This window comes from Rattus norvegicus, chromosome 4, assembly GCF_021556685.1.
Source record: "Rattus norvegicus strain SHRSP/BbbUtx chromosome 4, alternate assembly SHRSP_T2T, whole genome shotgun sequence".
NCBI classification, from domain to species: domain Eukaryota; kingdom Metazoa; phylum Chordata; class Mammalia; order Rodentia; family Muridae; genus Rattus; species Rattus norvegicus.
Window position 1 is genome coordinate 37,218,664 of NC_141537.1, and position 18,604 is coordinate 37,237,267.

General features: G+C 39.9%; 1 protein-coding gene across 5 annotated transcripts in view; it reads left to right on the forward strand.

Moving 5' to 3' along the window:
* The window catches only part of Umad1 (UMAP1-MVP12 associated (UMA) domain containing 1), a 194,613-nt gene that overhangs the window by 103,699 nt on the left and 72,310 nt on the right, over nucleotides 1–18,604 (forward strand). For 4 of the 5 annotated variants that reach the window (XR_015685813.1, XR_015685814.1, NM_001439906.1 and 1 more), the window contains 1 exon segment: nucleotides 17,556–17,617. Coding sequence is in view for 3 of the 5 variants with exons in the window: in NM_001439906.1 (NP_001426835.1) it covers nucleotides 17,556–17,617 (62 nt within the window). In the remaining 2 variants the exon portion in view is untranslated. 5 annotated transcript variants of the gene reach the window in all.

Here is an 18,604-nt window from a genome sequence, read left to right on the forward strand (position 1 = left end):
TGCAGTTATTTTTTCTTCTATAATGCTTTTGGGTTTGACACATTTTAATTTTTAAGTTCAGAGGGAAAATTGACATCTGTAATAAAGTAATTGAAAAAATAATTAAGGAAATTATTTTTAAAATAGAAATATAGAATTCTTATAATTTGAATTTTTAATTTTTTTTGTCTTCAAATGTTCATCTTGTCAAAGACAAGGTATTTTCTCTAGCCCTATAATTTGAATAATGACTCAAACTATACAATTTAATATAAAATAAGGTTGTAAATATGAACACATTTGCCACATTAGATAAAGTAGTTAATTTTAAGACATTTACTGTTTGCATTACTCTATATTTTCCAGTCTCTTAGCTTATAAACATCCCATTTCCTGTCCTTTATTTCCATTCTCTGCTTGTTCCAAGAAAGCAGCAGTGTGAGAAGAAATTCTGACTGTCAGTGAAAACATTGAAGTACACAAAGCAATGTGTGCATTTCTTCCCACTTTTGTTTTCAGGTATTTTTTCCCTATATCTTGCTTCTGGTTCTTTTACTGATTCCTTCCTTTTATCATTTATATGTATATATGCATGCAATTTTCAGATTTTGATGAAATATTGTCTTATTTTTATTTTCTCAAAACAAATGTCTCTATCATATGTTTTAATATATTCTATTGCATATATAATAAAAACAAAATTTTCATCAGTTCAGTTTAGTTTTATGTACCTTATATTGCTGTTTTCTCTTAATATGTAAAACTTTAAAGTTTATTATTTCATTATTTCCTGTGTAATCATTTTAAATTGTATGTTCTTTCTTTAAAGGTCGGTTGTTTTAAGTACCTAGAAACTTGAACCACAAATTTAATCAGAAAATAATACTTTAATCCTAGCTAATCCACATTATTGACCTTCTGTGCCTGCAACAGCAACAATAGCTGAGTGTCTCGTGTGTAATCTCTTGTGGAGACCACAGATTCACTGGCAGAGGCTGAGCCCGAGATTAACTGCCCTCCTTTGAGATGCTAGTTTGCCGATTTTTAGGAGGAGACTTTATAGGGTCTCGTTTAATCCTTACAAAGACAGGCCGGTTATATCCATCTTGTCTAATTTGTAAAATGAAACTAGGTCAGATCAATTATAGATAGCTCTGTCTTGCTCTGAGTGGCCTGCTTGTCAAGAAGATTATTAAAATACAAATTTTGCTGGTCAAAAAATAAAATCACTGTCCCTACTGCAAAGAGAATGGGGTATAATAGCCAAACAGTGCTGTCCATCCATACTATCTCTCATAGCATACAAACACATAGACACAACTCAAGTATGTGTACATACATGCAGATGCATACAAGCACATACACATACGTGCACACATATACATTTTTTAATATTCCTTGACTTTATGCTTTGTGGAAGAGGTGAAATGTTATAAAGAAAAGCCCCATGGCTCATGGGAAAATGACCCATCTGAGAGGCAGCATTCTTAAGAAACCGAGAGCTTCGTCTGGAATATAGAATTGACGTTGGTGGGGTTGGACAGATGACGGGTATGAAGCTGAGGGCTGAGAGAGATGAGCAGGGATCATGTTATCCTAGACTGGGAAGCTTTGTAAAGGAATGTGGCTTTCATTCCAACAGGATGGGGCTATCTTAGCTGGACATGGGCGGTAGAGAGAAGATAGATCTGGGCTCAGGAGAATGGGTAGAAGGAAAGGGGACATTTCTACTTGAAACAAGACTGAGAAATGACAATGGCCTGAGCCACAGTGGGCTCAGTGAGTTGGAAAGCTGAAAGTGGAGGCCAAAAATGTTCAGTTTGGGTTAGTGGGCTTTGTGGTCTAGCTCTGTCTATCAGTACATCTTAGCCCTCTACCTGTCTCCGTCTCTCTAAATCTTTTGTTTGGAAATAATTCCGAAGTTAAAGAAACGAGCATTGCTTCCAACTATTTTAGTACTTTCTTTAGAAAGAAAGAAAGAGAGAGAGAGAGAGAGAGAGAGAGAGAGAGAGAGAGAGAGAGAGAGATCAAGCAATCAGTGAATCAATCACATTCTAAAAGCCATGTATACAAACCATCAAAAGCAGGAAATTAGCAGTTAGCTCCCTCCAAGCCTTACTTATGTTTTCATTCATTGTGCTTGCTTGAATACTGTAATTCCAGCAAAGGGCTCTAACTTAGAATCCCCACTGCAGTCAGTTCTCATGTATCTCTTTATATGTACGCACATATGTTCTCTCTGTTAACTTTTTATTGGCCTCTTAGATAGAAGAGGGCATCTCTTTGATGGAAAAGATGGTCTCTTTCCACTTCTGCTTGGAGCAGCACATGACGTTTACTGGTACAGTGAGTGGCCTTGATGGGGCCTATGCTTTCCTTCTTTCCTGTGACATTGAAAGCAAGACTTCCCAATACCATGAAATGGAAGCCATACTTAACCAAGATTTCAGTCACATATTAACCCTGAATCCATGTTGCCAGTACTTGAGAAGCTTGTTTTCATGGGTGGATATGTTTCATATTTTCCAGGCTTTCTCCAGAATTCCTTGTGTCCTGGCCCCACAGACTGCAGTGGCTGACATTCCTCATGTTCTCTAAGCTGAAGGAACTGGCTGTGCACCTAGCATGGGAGCCTAGGCCTCTGTCCTGTTAACTGCTCCAGAGTCTTGAGTGCCCTGATCCACCTCTCTCTACTCTTCTCTGAACATCTTTTGAGCAGAATTTGTCACTGCTGGCTTCTGTTGGGGTTTTCTGTTTCACTCGTGCCTGGGATTGTGCAGGGGGCTATATCTATCTAGGCTGCTTGTTCTCCCTTTGTCAGTAGTTCCTTGACCTCCAATGTCTACAGAGGTTTAAAGATAGTAGGCAAGTCATTATTTCAAATAGACCCCAATTTGGGATTTTCTGACATTTTCTTAATTAGACTTGGGTTCTGAGAGGAGATTCAGTTAGGAACATCATGGAAGGGAGTGGTTCTCATCGTACCATGTTGGATGCACAGCTCCTGTTCATTACGTTTTTGGAGATAGCAGCATGACATTTCCTTAAGGTTATATGGACCAGATTTCTCCTCTCTAAAGTTCTGTATTATCTCTTCCTCATCATTTATCTATTAGTTTTAGCTGAATTAATCTTGATGAATTAACTATTACTGTCACAGCTGCTAAATAATGATTTTATATTGTTAGTGCTTCTCTTTAAATCATTTGTAGTATACTAAAAGAAAAGGTTTCCTCTGGTCATTGATATCTTCGTTCTTTCATTTATGTATATCAGTCTGGCGTGTTGATTTCCATTTAATACATTATAATGACACTGTTGTTACTTATTAATCTCCCAGTTTGGGACAGTTGAAGTCCCTTCAATGCGTCTGTTTTACTCTCAGCGCACTTTGTTTCTAGTTGAGTGAGAGTTGACCTCAGTCATTCTCCACCCAGTTTGTACGTGAATGGTACAAGCTGAGCTCTAGTACCACTTGCTTCCCCCATGTCTTCTCCTCTTCGGCCTTCAATATCCTGCCTTTCTGGGGCTTTAAACTATTTTGGAGGCAGGATCTATGTGACAGACCTCTATACAGATAGACCGACTGTGTGCTTAATTTCAGAAATAAAACATGAACGTACTAATATTATAGGGAAACATAATTTGGGTAACCATAAATAATAGATTAGCTCCAAATTATTTTAAAACTTCAATGTTTTTCTTTTCTATTGTTACTTGTATATAAATCTACTTACTGATCTGTAGAACCCTGGGTGCAGCTCAACCTGTTTTTTCGCTCTTCATTGATTTCCTGCTACCTCCTGCACCGAGGAACTTCTGCTTATCATCTCTTTTGCTTTAACCTTTAGAGTCAGAGGCTCAACAAGGAGCCATATTTTTATCCTTTTCCTCTTAGCTCCTTTTACCATAGGGTTCATAGGTAGACCGATGGTTCCCAGAAGACATAGAATCATATTGAGATGTCAACATTCAGTTTGTCCTAATGTGGAGGTCTTGTTTGAAGAAATACTTTTTGCTTTTCTCTCTAGTTGCTTTGATTTTCTAAGCACCATTCAACATGGTCAATGTAATTTCTCTCTGAGAAAGGGGAAGAAGGGAAAGATGGGGGAAAGGGAGGGAGAGAGATTAACATCCTGACATTCATGGGAGATTGCATTACATTTAAATTTTTGCACAAGTGGGAAAATAGAAGAAATTTAAGTGAGAAAAGTTGATCTACCTGACTGAAGTAGCTCTTCTGGACAGTTTTGCATAGAGCTGGTGTTTACTGTTTCTTTCTTTCTTTCTTTCTTTCTTTCTTTCTTTCTTTCTTTCTTTTTTTCTGTCCTACAGGAGGTTGGAATTATTTTAAATGCTTGGAAGTTAGGCATTTGTATAGGTCAATTTAAATTTCACTTATCCCTTTCACTAGAAAACTATGAAATTTACCTGACATCGGAGTCTTGTTGTACAAATGTGTACAAAACCAAGTAATACAGAATTAGATGGTCATAAATTAGAAATACATAAATACATTAAATGCATAAGCTTTTATAGTTTTAGAGTGGCAAATGTGAATAAGGTTTAACAAGTGTCAAATTAGTAATTCCTTCTCTATACTCTGAAATAAGTGTTTCTAATTACTACTTTTGCTAAATTTTAAAAATACTGCAGATTTGAAAGCATTTGTACCTTGCTAATGTTCTAAATTTGGTTTAATCAGTAGTAAGATTACAAATGCAGTGATGGCATAAGGTAAGAATGCTTACAGAGTTCTAGTGTCTTAGCCGCCTGTTTTCAAAACCACTGTAACAGGGTGGAACCCAGTGGGGTCTTTTCTTTCATTTTTCTACATAGTAGAGACCGTTCAGTTTTCTTAAGGCAGTTTCAGAGCCACTGTTGGTTCTTTGTCCTTTCACTCTTCTGGGAGATGTCTCCCTGTCTTGTGGAGCTGGGATCCCATCCTCTCCTAGTACAGAAACCCTGGTCAAACCATAGGTGAACCTGTGCTTATTGATTTCTCCTTAAGCCATTTGTTCAGCCTTTGCCTTTCACCCAGATCAAAGTGCTATTAATAAACTTATTTCCTTTAAGCAGTCAAGCTACATCCCCTTCAGCTTCCTTTATCTAAGCCATAGTTACGTCACAATCTTATTTTCCTGTATGTCACATTCTTCTTGACCTTGGGAACCCTTGCTGCAGTGCATAAAATGTGGGCCTCAGTAAGGGCCTGCTGCATTGCCGCTAGACCTCTCACTGTATCAACGTAGACGATATTGTAGCAAGTCAAATAAGCATGTCACTGGCCCAGTGGACCGCTAGTCTCACAGGAACAGCATTCAGCAAGTATAATGCCTCTACCTGAATCTGTATAGATGGTAGTGCAGATGTATAGAGTGACTTAGGGACGAGTTACAACACATGAAAACACATGTAAGGGGGCATTGGTTTCCCTTAGGAGATCTAGATGTAGTGAGGTTGAGGTTAATGCGTGATTAAGTACCTGTTAGTGATCTGTGATTTGTTTCATGGAACCTTCTTGAAAAAATCTGGTCCTTCCTCTTTCTCTGGCTTTCCACTTTGAAAGCAAGCAAATCTTCAGACAGCTCACATAGCCCGCCTCTTCACTCTCACTAGGGAATCAATTAACTGTTGCTTTTACACCTTTCTACAATTTTGATTTTGTGGTGTCAACAGTTCTCTAGACAAAGTTTCCGAGTTGTTAAAGTAGAATCTGTCAGCAGCAGTTCCCCAAAGTATGATCTGTCTACTGCTTTCTGCCCTATGATTCCTCCTTTTCTTTCCTGGGCTTCTAGAATGCTTTTGGTTTCTAAAGAAGCACAAGGAGGCAGCAATAAGGGCCTTTGAATGTCTTTAATACTGAGTTCTATCATCAACATCCGGGATCAGGAGGATGGAGCTGTCTCTAGTTGAGAAGTTTCAGTGTTTGATTTAAAGGGCTGTATATACACAGAGCTGTATATACACAGAGGTTTACATAACTTGTTACTATGCTTTATCACACTTCCAATTCCCTGCACTTCATAATTCAGAGTTCTTGATTTAAGTTACTCAAAACTGTCCATGTTTAGCATGACTACTCCTGCGTCCTGCTCCTCATTTTCTTCTCTGTCTCCCCATCCCACTCTGTTTCTTAGTTGGGATTTCAGAGGTAGAAATCAAGCAATCCTCTTCCAGTTGTCGGGACTATAAGCACTGACTCCTTCATGAATTCTTATGGGAACCAAATGCTTTTTCTTACGTGAGAATCTCCATTATATATTGCATATCATAATGTTCAGGACATTATTTCATATTTCAGATTATATAATTTATTGACAAATATAGCATCTTTAATAAAACCAAATATCCTGGGCTGGAGAGATGGCTCTGTCTGCTCTTCCAGAGGTCCTGAGCTCAATCCCCAGCAACCACATGGCGGCTCACAACCATCTATAATGAGATCTTGTGCCCTCTTCTGGCCTGCAGGTATACATGCAGGCAGAATGCTGTAAACATAATAAATAAATAAACCTTTAAAAAAAAAAAAAACCACGAATATCCTTGCATTTGAAGCTGAACTTAGATCTACTTATTACATCATGCCATGTCATTATGTCTAATGTGTCTTTGCTTCTCATATGACCTAATGCAATGGGTATATTTAATCATCAACTAATAAAAACATGATGTACTTTCAACTTGTTTTTTTTTTTAAGATTTTTATTATAATTTTTAAATTTTATTTTGAACACGGTTTTGCTTACATGTATGTCTGTGCACAATGTGAGTGCCTGGTGCATGCAGAGGCCAGAAAAGAATGATGGATCCCATAGGACTGGGGTTACAAATGATTGTGAACTTGGTGGAAGAACAAGCACTGTCAGCTACTGAGCCATCTTCCAACCAGTGTGTATGTGTGTGTGTGTGTGTGTGTATGTGTGTGTGTGTGTGTGTGTGTGTGTGTGCGCGCGCGCACATGCATGCATGCATGCATGCATGCCCATGCTCGGGGTAATATTCGTGGAAGCCAGAAGAGTTAGAGGCAGTTGCAAGCCATCCAGTGTGGGCAATGGAAATTGAACTCTGGTGCTCTGTAAGAGCAGCAGGTGCCACTAACCACTGAGCTATCTCTCCGGTGCAATGCTGTTGTACTTTTAGGAAATGTTCTCATAACTTTTGTGATCCTATAAACTCATAGTTATATTTGAATTCCATTAAGTGTAGTGATCCTGACTAATATCTGGATTCTGGGGTCAGGTCCTTACAGAGGACCAGAGTTCAATTTCCATCACCCACACTGGGTGGCTTACAACTGCCTCTTCTGGTTTCCACAGATATAACCCGGAGTGTGGTGTGTGTGTGTGTGTGTGTGTGTGTGTGTGTGTGTGTGTGCGCGCGTGTGTGTGTGTGTGTGTGTGATGTTCTTCTATCAGGTTCACAATCATTTGTAACCTCAATCCCATGGGATCCAACATTCTTTTCTGTCATTATTGTGAGTAGCCCTGCTACGATCTTAAAATTTAAAAAGAAGACACAGAAGGGAGAAAGCTGTAATGAAGACAGTTGTGAGTGTTGTAGCTAAGTGCCCTTTTCACAGTATTTTCTATGTAAGTGTTATTATACCACCACTCTGTGTGGTCTTTCATGTGTTTGGTGAGATGTTGTAGGGAATGTGAGTTCTATAAGGAGGGTTGGTCTCTCGTTCTAGTTCACATGGTGCTCAGCCTACTGCATGGCATGTAAGGCGTTCACTAAACACTTACCGAAGGAAAGGACTTGACTTGAACCTGATTGGAACTATACTACTGTTGTTCCTACTGGAACCTTCTTTGTGAACCTTTGGAGGGATTTTGGAGGCCTGACTTAATTTTTTTAGTCTTTGTGTGATTTCGCTGTTAAGATGCATATTTCCTTTTCTTATGGTTTATTTATTTCTAAGTTGGTGTACAGTTTGTACTTGGGCTTCTGATCCTGCCCGGTCATTAGAAGGATGAAGCAGATATGAGTGACAGAAGCAGTCTGTTAACAAGACCAATAGTAAAATGCAATACAAAGCACTCTCCTGGGCTTCATTTTCACCTTGGAGAAGCTTTGGAAATAAATGAGCTGGGATACTGTTAGGTTAAATGTAAGTTTGAATTCTTTTGTCTTGGATTTTGTTTCTTTAAATTAAGGGTATTAATAATTAAGAAATAAAAAATATTAGATAAAGAAGTAAAAAAGAAGGAATAAATTATAAATAAGGGGGAAGTATGAGTATTTTAAAAATTAATAAAGAAAACATCATATAAAATATACACAAAAATAACAGTCACAAGAGTTTAATCAAGTAAAATAGAACAACATATTTTTTTAAATCTTAAAATGTTTTAGCTTTTTTAAATAAAAATAGGAAATCTAGTAATATAAAAAGATACCATCAGTCAGTATTTCTTTCTTGCTGGCATGAATGTAGTCCCAGTACCTTCCTTATGTTTGTAGCTGCCTTCGCAAGTGGGAAGAAATCTGCTAGTCTCTGTTTCATTCAGGGTTAAACCAAAATGTCTTCAGTGCCTGGACAGATTCCCAAACAAGAGCCATCTCTCCTTAAGGGTTTCTCAGTTGTCATGTAGGTTTCTCCCCTCAGTACCTGCCCCCTCCCCCGTTCTCCAGCTACAGCCTCCTCTCTGGCAAATAGGGTAATTGTTCTTCCCAAAGTGGTCTTCAACATCGAAGGCTGGTGCAATGTCTGTTTCTTTCCTTCGCTTCTGGTTCTCTTTCCTTTTCTGGTTTTCTGCCAACAGCCCTCAGCTTTGCTGAGTATGTCTTTAAATCCATGTTTGCCAGGACCACTTGCTTAGTCTGTGGAGGGTATAGGGGTCCTGGAGTTTGAGGATATGGTAGTGCTAAATTTTCTGCTCTCCTACCCAGAGGTTTGATAACAGGTCTCACTGAGAAATAGCTTCCTTCTTGCCAGACTGGTATTCTAGTAGCATTAAAGGCCCCCTAAGGGAAAGCTCTATCCTTCTCATTAAAAGAATGGAGTCTGTCCTAGGTGAAGACCCAACATTGCAGCTGGGCTGACTAAGGAGCCACTGCCCAGGAACCCAGATTTGCTTATTAATGCCATGCCAAGTGATAGGAATATTTATCTCCTTAGTGAGATAATGCACTTTTCCTTCCCAGAATGCTTGCCTTCTGCTCATCTCTGTGAGGTTCACTGGGTGTGCCCTCCTCTCTGCCTCAGAGCTAATTACAAGTAGAGTGAGTGAGTGGCTTTCTCTCTTCCCCACCTCCAATCTCCAGCCTGCTGAGATTTACAGCTTGCCTGTCCTAGAAATTTTCTTTTAAACTACAATACAATTGTCCTCAGACTTTCTTTTGAGTCCATTCTTAATTTCTTTTATTAATGAGACTGAAAATCTCCAGAGGTGATCCTAAAATATCGGTAACATGTGGCATCCCAGGCGGGGTTCCCAGAGTTTCACACGCACTGGGAGGAAGAGAAGCATGACTGGGCAGCAGCTCGCTCCAGAGTCTCCCCTCCCCACGCAGATCTCCTGTCCACAGTGATCTCTGCGCTTAGCTCTGAAGGCTTTCCTCCTGCCTTGGGTTTTCTGACTCCAAGCTGGCAGAGGTTAGTTCTGCTGCCCCCAATGCTGTGACCTGAATTCCATGGTCAAAAAACCTCACATAGAGCTGGTCATTACTTTACCTGTTTCTCTCCAGTAAGTAGTTAACCCTTTCTTGCCGCCTCATTCTTCACCTCTTTCTCCGTCCCAGTTCAGGTGTTTCCTTTCAGATTCAGGAAGGCTAAGGATGCCATGTTTATCTCTTTCAACACCTTGGGCAGTCTTAGAGTCCATTCTCCTTGTTCCTTTTGCCTACAGCCAATCCAGCAGATGCTTGTCGAGCATTAACTTTGTCACCAGAATGATGTCAGTATCCCAGCGCTTATTCTATCCATTGCTGATGAGTCCTCCTAGTAATTTTAGTGTTCTAATTTGACATGTTCTTTGGTGTCATTTTGAACTTCTTACATTTGTTTGCTAACTGCATCCCACCCTTCAGTGTTTATCTTCTATTCATGGCTCCTTTAGGTTATAATGTTTGTCGACACGATGTGACCAGACTTGTGGGCATGCCATGTGGGCAGTTAGGGTTGCTTAGGTCTATATTCCATTTTTCTTCATTATGACAGAAAACACGCAGATAGACTGACAAAGTTAGAGAAGACTGGAAGAACTAAACTGAACTGTAAGAGATGTGGTTGTATATTCAGCTAGCTTGGATACCGTAATCCAATTCCTAAGACATAATGAGGAGCATGCTGTAGAATCAAATGGAATCTTTAGCAGACCGGGTTCTAATAGGTCACTGCCTCTGTTGAGTGAATCTAAGGAAGCCTGTCTCATATTACTCCTAGAACATGTATGACCCTCTTGTCATTTGCACTGTCTCTTCCTGTTCAACATGTTATACTAAAATACCATGAACTGGGTAGTCTGTAAATAAAAAAAAAAAAAAACCTTATTCCTCAGTTCTAGAGACTGATAAGTGTAAAGTCAAATTATTGACAGATTTGCTGTCTGCCGAGGGTTTGCATTATGCTATGCAGACTATATAAGAACATTCCCTCATGGTGGAAGGAGAGAACAGAAGCCTCTTTACCCTGTCTTAAATAGGTTTTCCATTGCTAGAAAAAGACACCATGACCAAAGCAGTTCTCATAAGGACAACATTTAATTGGGGCTGGCTTACAGGTTAGAGGTTCAGTCTATTATCATCATGGCAGGAAGCATGACAGCATCCAGGCAGGCATGGTGTTGGGGGGGGGGGGGGAGGAGTTCTACATCTTGATCTGAAGGCAACCAGGAGAGGACTGTCATCCTCAGGCATCTAGGAGGAGGCTCTGTAAGCCCATCCCCACAGTGACACACTTCCTCCAACAAGGTCACGCCTACCCCAACAAGGCCACACTCCTAATATTGCCACTCTCTTGACCAAGCATGTTCCCACCACCACAAGCTCCTTGTAATAGTGTAATTCCATTCGTGAGCACTTCATTCTCATGACCCAATCAGAGCCTTACCTTCTATATGACATTGGGGGCAGGTGTCAACAATTGGATTTTGAGGGAACACTGACATTCAGTTCATTGACTGAATTGAAGGTAAGACAACAGGTACTTGACGTAGGATACCAATGACACCTACACGTAGTTGCCTTGTCTACACTTAGTGTTTGTTGTTTTCTCTCATTGGATCCTTGTGACAGCCACCTTGTATATCATCATACCCATTTTTCAGATGAAGAAATTGAGGTTGAAAGAGCTTAAGTAACTTACATAAGGTCTTGAAGTAGTAAACTATTTGGGTGGCACTCTGACAGATTTCAAAGCGGTTCTCTGTCTAGATTTCCAGACTGCTTTGTATAATGAATGTGACTGAAGATTTAAATGGAGCTAATGGTGTGGCCATTCCACTGCTCTTCCCACGACTTCACTTGGTGAATGACTAATGGGCGAACGCTCCCAGACGGTATTTGCATTTTAAAAGCAGTGCTCATTACTCTAATGAGTCTGTAATTGGTTGAATTTGTTGCAGTAATATTTTTATTTTTCATCTTTTTCTAACATATTAGTTTGTGAATTGGCATACTAAGTAATAGGTTTCACTACAGCATTTTCATGCATAACTTTGTTCTTATTAGTTTCCCTTCTCTCTCTCTCTCTCTCTCTCTCTCTCTCTCTCTCTCTCTCTCTCTCTCTCACACACACACACACACACACACACACACACACACACACACACACACACGCACACACGCACGTGCGCACTAAGTTTAAGTTTAAACTGGGGCTTTTCCCCCGTGTCTTCAAGGCAGCTGGCTATCTTTTTCTCCCCTGCAGATCATCAACTACTCTGGAATAAGTTGTGCAGTAGAATGCAGCCACATACTGCTTAGTATGTTCCAAATGCAACAGAATGAATTAACAGGGCATTGTGAAAAAATGAATAGAAAGGCATAAATTGTCAGGTAGATACATTTTAAGATCGATGTTATGCCAACATTGTTAAAAATGCTTTATCTGAATTTCCTATACAGTGTTAATGAGGTAATGAAGTTGTTTACTGGCATAAGGTGACTAAATTGCTCCATTATTGTTACTTAAAAAAAAAAGCACTGTGAAAAGAGATTTGTCGTTTCTTTACTGCATAATTTCTCAGATACTAAAATGAAGTAAAAATCAACTGAGAACTTATGCTCTGCACGTTTTTCTCATGCTTCTGACCAAAGAAACATTTTTCTATGTGAATTCCTTGGGACAGTGTTTTTGTAGATTATGCTTGGGTAAGAAATTCTAGAAATAAATCCTTTCTAATAAAGAAAGGATGAAAAATAATTTTTCTACTACCTCTTTTACTTTTGTGATTATAATATATACATATATATACATATGATACATATGTGTCTATGTATATGTATGTATATATGTGTGTGTGTATATATATATATATATATATATATACTCATTTCCCTCTTCTGTTTCCTCCTTCTTAACCCTCCCATTCACCCCCCCTTTCAAATTCATAGCCTCTTTTTTTTATTGTTACGTGTGTGTGTGTGTGTGTGTGTGTGTGTGTGTGTGTGTGTGTGTTCCTAAATATAACCTACTCATTGTGTATAATGTTACTTGTGTGAACTTGCTTTCAGGGCTAACTGTTTGCTATTGGATAACCAGTTGGTATGCTCTTGTCTGGAGAAGACTGTTTCTCCTACTCTCAGCTTTCCTCAGGTGCCTGTAGTTCTTTGTCTAGAGTTGGGGTTGAAGCCTCTTAAAATGTTTCCCTTCCTTGTTAGCATGTCCATTGGTGTCATCCTCCTTTAGGTCTTGCTGGTTAGAATTCGTGTGTGTAGCTTATGTTTCTAAGAAAGACAGTTTCACAGCAGATTTGCTGTTCTTCTTGTAATCTTTCCAGCCCTCTTCTACAGGGATCCTCATTCTTAGGTGCAAGAGTTGTGTTGTAGGTGTATCAGTTGGGAATAGAGTACAAAACTCTGCATTTTGATGGGTTGCCTGTATCTGTTGCAAAGAGAAGGTTCCTTGATTAGGGGTGAGAACTACATTGACCTTAGGTATAAGGTCAAATATTTACGTAGTTAGGAATTGTGCTAATCTAGTAAATTGGTTTTAGGTCTGTAAGATCCGTAACTGTAATAACTCTAGGTAGCTGATTTCCAGTACAAGCATGGCCTCTCTGTTGTTGAGTTAACTCGCTCAATATTATCTTTTCTAGTGGCATCCTACTCCTGTCTCTTTATATGGAGGCAAATTGCAGTTATGCCCATGTCAGTCCAGTCCTGGTTCTTAGGAGCTCAAGGATGTGCTGGTGATAATAATCCTCCTCCATCTCAAATGTGGCCAATTGAGACAACATCATGATAGATAGATACCAAATCCTTTTGCCTAGAAACTTGTGTTGAAATATGTGGTTTAAATCAAGAAGACGTGGGTTTCTTAATGTGAGTCCCATTAGACTGATCTCTTCCAGTTGCTGGATATGCTGAGTTGGGGAAGACACCCCCCCCCTACTGTGGGGAGGACTCGGTGGAGAAGCATGTTCTCTATCACTATCTCTTACCAAGAGAAACTAAAGAAAGGGTAGAACCAAAGAGAGAACTAGATCTTCCCATACTCACCCATCCACAGAGAGAAGAATGACCAGGATAACGTGGGTAATAGGCGTAAGGAGTGAGAAGTGTTCCCTCACTTGCCTACCATCCAACCCTCTGCACTGGACTCCCTTGATGGAGGAAACGCTTGGTCTTCTTCCCCATGTCTGCAAATCTCTCTGCCGTCTACCTTCCCTTAGCCCAGTGCTCACTTTCTTATGCCATTTCTCCTCTCCCACCCCGATCTTCCCCCAATAGAATTAGGGTCATGGGGATCCTCTAATGATCCTCCCCTTCTCATCTACTTGAAGAGCTCAAATGTTTTTCTTTTAATCTCATAAAATGCACAGTGTCCCTATTCCTCTACAATGGGGATTAGTAAACTCTCAGCCTACCAGCTGTTTTCATAAATAACATTGTCTTGGATCAGAGCCACTCACTAGCTCACATGATGTCTGTGGCTGCTCTTGGCTACAGAGGTGGAGTTATGAAGTTGTGACAGAGACCATATGGCTGCCAAAGCCCAACATGTTTACTATCTGGCCTTTCACAACAAAGATGGGGCAAATGATTGCACGTTAGTCCTCTGTGAGGTCACAGATCCCACGTTAGTCCTCTGTGACGTCACAGATCCCACGTTAGTCCTCTGTGAGGGCACAGATCCCACGTTAGTCCTCTGTGAGGTCACATGCGCACGTTAGTCCTCTGTGACGTCACAGATCCCACGTTAGTCCTCTGTGAGGGCACATGCGCACGTTAGTCCTCTGTGAGGTCACAGATCCCACGTTAGTCCTCTGTGACGTCACAGATCCCACGTTAGTCCTCTGTGACGTCACGGATCCCACGTTAGTCCTCTGTGACGTCACGGATCCCACGTTAGTCCTCTGTGAGGGCACAGATCCCACGTTAGTCCTCTGTGAGGGCACATGCGCACGTTAGTCCTCTGTGAGGTCACAGATCCCACGTTAGTCCTCTGTGAGGTCACAGATCCCACGTTAGTCCTCTGTGAGGTCACAGATCCCACGTTAGTCCTCTGTGAGGGCACAGTTAGTCCTCTGTGAGGTCACAGTTAGTCCTCTGTGAGGTCACAGTTAGTCCTCTGTGAGGTCACATGCGCATTGGTAGTAGTAGTAGTACATGTAGCCTTGATCACTTACTGAAAATAAAATCTATACTTTTAAACCCAGAAACTGACACGCTCATAGTTTCCTTCGTTTCTGATCTTTAAAACTTCTGGAAAACACCAAGGGCATTGAATGTCTGCTCTAAAGGGCCGTGCAGAAGGGCAGAGGCTAACTCTCCTCAGAGGGAGTTATCATTACCACTGGAAGAGAAGAAGACACAGAATGTGTGGTGCCTAGTGCGACAAAAAGGAACAGAGAGAGTGGGGTGGAGGGGGTGGCCAGCCCCACATCCTGATTCACATCTTCCTCTCCAAGCAGCTGGCTCTTCACGCCTTCATCAGCTCTGGAAATGGGTTCTTCTGACACATATGGCTGCCTTCCATCACTGATCGCCTCTGCCTCCTGATCAGCTCTGGAAATGGGTTCTTCTGACACATATGGCTGCCTTCCATCACTGAGTGCCTCTACCTCCTGAACTTTAGTTGCCTAGCAGAGGGAGGGGGAGATCTTATCATTCCTTACAAAAGAGGAATCTGCCAAAGTCATCATGATTTTTTTCTTCCTTCTAAACAGTCAACTTAAAAATGAATTGTTTGAGTCTATGTAAAGTATAAGTGGTATTTCAAAACCAAAGCATCTCGTTTATATTTCTCCATTTGTTCTTATTTATTGTTATGTTATTTAGTCTCTTAAGTGGATACAAAATAATTGAATTTTCACCAGGATAAAATTATTCAGTTGGGAGAAAATTCAGAAGCTGTATTTCACCGTGACCTGTTCCTTTCCTTTGCTGTATTTTGCTTCATTCTGTGTCTTTGCTTAATGAAATGATCTTGCAAATGGCAGTTCCACTGTGATCAGTGACCATCCTGCCTGAGCCATCACCCCAAGTAGCATTTGAGTAAACAGTTCTGCTTTGCTTCCCGGCAGATGTGCTGTGTGTTTCCAAGAACGCTGGCTGACAACCTTTCCGGCTGTTCTGGCAGTAGGGGAATAGAGAAAATGGCATATACTCACCCTGAAACAAGAAAATGTGCTGGATAATTCTCCCTCTATGCAGGGTAGGCGTGGCTATGGGTGGAGTGATAGATATTTTACATGAGTAATCTTTGGTAGAGTAAGTAACTTTTCCTGCTGAGCTTTTCCTGATTCCTTAAATATTGTTTGGTTTTATATGTGCATTATTACATGGTACAAGCATTTGTATCATACAGCTCAGTTCACTGCAATGCCCATGGCTGTACTTGGGCAAACTGAACTGCTTATATTCTAGTTTCTCCACTTACCTATCGGGGGTGGGTCCTGACAAATATGTGTCAGTGAACGATCATTGTAAACCGCCACCTAAAGAGCCAATTGGAAATCTGGACATCCTGGATTACAATAGGTTGATTGAATTTTCGTCTTAGCAATAATTATGGGTACTATATACAGGCCAAATTTGTAAGGGCTTTCTTTCGGTATGATTTTTTAAAAATACTGTTAACTTTTTGAAATTTAAAACTGATCTCACAATTATATTACAGATAACAAAATATCAAAGTAATATTTTATAAATTTGTCTTTTAAATCTCAAAAATTTTAGAAGGTATGTTACATGCTCAAATACAGTTTTTATTAGCTACCTTTTAAGTGTTTTGCTACAGATTTATAAGTGAAATACTATAGAGAGAAATTTGCTGTTCATTAAAGCAATGACGATGGGATGTCTGTTTTGTCACTAAGTAATATCGCATACCAATGCAAGCATACCTGATAGACTAGAGTGTACATTGATTACTCTGTATTGAAACACATGGGGACAGTCCCTAGCATCAAAATTTTTAATTGTCTGTGGTTCTCAGGTACAACAAGGTTTATTTAGTTCTGTGGAGCCTTTCTGTAATCGTCCTCATTGATAACCTGTTTGTGTCTTATAAGAAAACATTTACCTCAGTAAGGCTCTCTGTGCTTTACCTCTGTGCGCTGTGCATAACTCCTTAGTGTGAGCAAATCCCTGACCTTCGATTTCAGTCAGACCGCCATCCAAAAGCTTCATGATTTCACTGTGGTGTACATTCTTAAATTGACCTAATTTTATGGGGAGAACAATTTACAAATTACTAAATTAGCTTCGGATTATGCTTCAGAGAAGTAGGCTAATTGGGTATGTACTGTCCGTGTGCCAATCACCAACTATTAGTAATTAGCAAATTAAAGCAGCCCATTAATAACCTGTTATGATTATACTTGCTCAACTGCGGATCAATTCTGTGTCCTTTAAGTCAGCCTGCTCCAAATTAATTTAGTGATAGACTCTACTGAGGCACCAGACTTAGAAATCATAGTTCCAACTGAAGGTTGTTTATATGTTTGTTCATGTTCTTAATTGCTATGAAGATTGTCTTCTGTTTGATTCACTGTCACACAGAAATATGCGCACCTACTTTAATCCACAGGGACAAACAAAGCCATAAGGATTAAGCTTTATGAAAACCAATCTGGAGGACAACCATTCATGTCATAAAGAAATTTGTACTTTAAAATTGTATGCTTGTCTTTAAGTCATAGCTTTCTTCATTAATTAAAATATGACTTGATATACACAAATTAATTTTAATTTTTCAGTGTAAACCTGTGTAAAGCAGGATACGTTTTAATATGTGTTATGGAATAATTCATGAGATCCATGTAAAAATATTTTTTCTTACTCTTTAAAATTAATTTTTTACTTCGTAACAAAGAAAATAGTGGTTGCTTCAAAGCATGAAGCACACAGTACCAAAAACACTGCCAACAGCCCCAAGATAACTGTTCTCTTTCATCTCACAGGAGATACAGCCAATGAAGTGAGATGCAAAACTTCCGAAGCAGAAGGCAGCCAGTCTTCGGAGGTAAGGAAAATGCAGTAGAAATCTTTTGGGCGTAAAACTGGGGGATCGCTATGATTTCAGAGTCCCCAGATGATTGGCAGTGACAACTCACACCAAGAAACAGGTGGCCTGTGAGAGCCAGTGATGGGCAGTCCTGGGAGTGGCTTCCCAGCTCTCCTGCGGTTTCTACTGCAAGAAATGGGACCTCTTGGAAAGAGGTGAAGAAGAAGAGAGGGATGGACAGAGGAAGAGAGTGGAAGGAAAAGGCAGGGGGACATTAAGAGGAAGGGGGCATAAAAGAGAAAAATACAGTTCTTGAGTTAGAATGGTCTGACTATTTCTGAGTGAACTTTGAGAATTCTATTGTCTTACTATTTATTTCTGCATCAGACAATATTTCTTGACTGGAGAAAAACCAACTTATGGCTTCTTCTTTTTTTTTTTTTTTATAAAAAAGCTGTTTTCTCCTTGAGGGAATGTTACACAATGTATTAAAAGTGTTTAATCACTGAAGTAATTATCTTTAAGACTTAGGGAAATGTTAGGTATTAGCTTAATACTTAGGAGGAAGAGACAGACATGATTTTGCAGCTTTCTGCTCAGCGACTCATCCCCACATCTCCCAGCAGCACAAGAGCGAGCACATCAGTGAGGTCAGGGGTCAGGGTCTGCCCCGTCTGCTTCAGCACAGGTCCCTGTGCCTGATCCACAGCGTGTGCTCAGGAAGATCGCCACATGAATACACTAACTACAATTAATTAATAATGGGCTATAAAGAGAAAGTTGCCTTTAAGGGATTTTTAATAATTTTCACTAAGCAAATGTTTTATAATAAAGGGAAAACTTACTTAGATTCATGAATAGGAAGAAAAGTCATTTTATTTTTTTCACTTACCATTCTTTCATTCATTCATTCCACAAATATTTACTAAGTAGTGACTATGCCTAAAACACAGCACAAAGAACTGGTTAGATAATGGTAAAGAAATGGATGCAAGACAAGAAGAC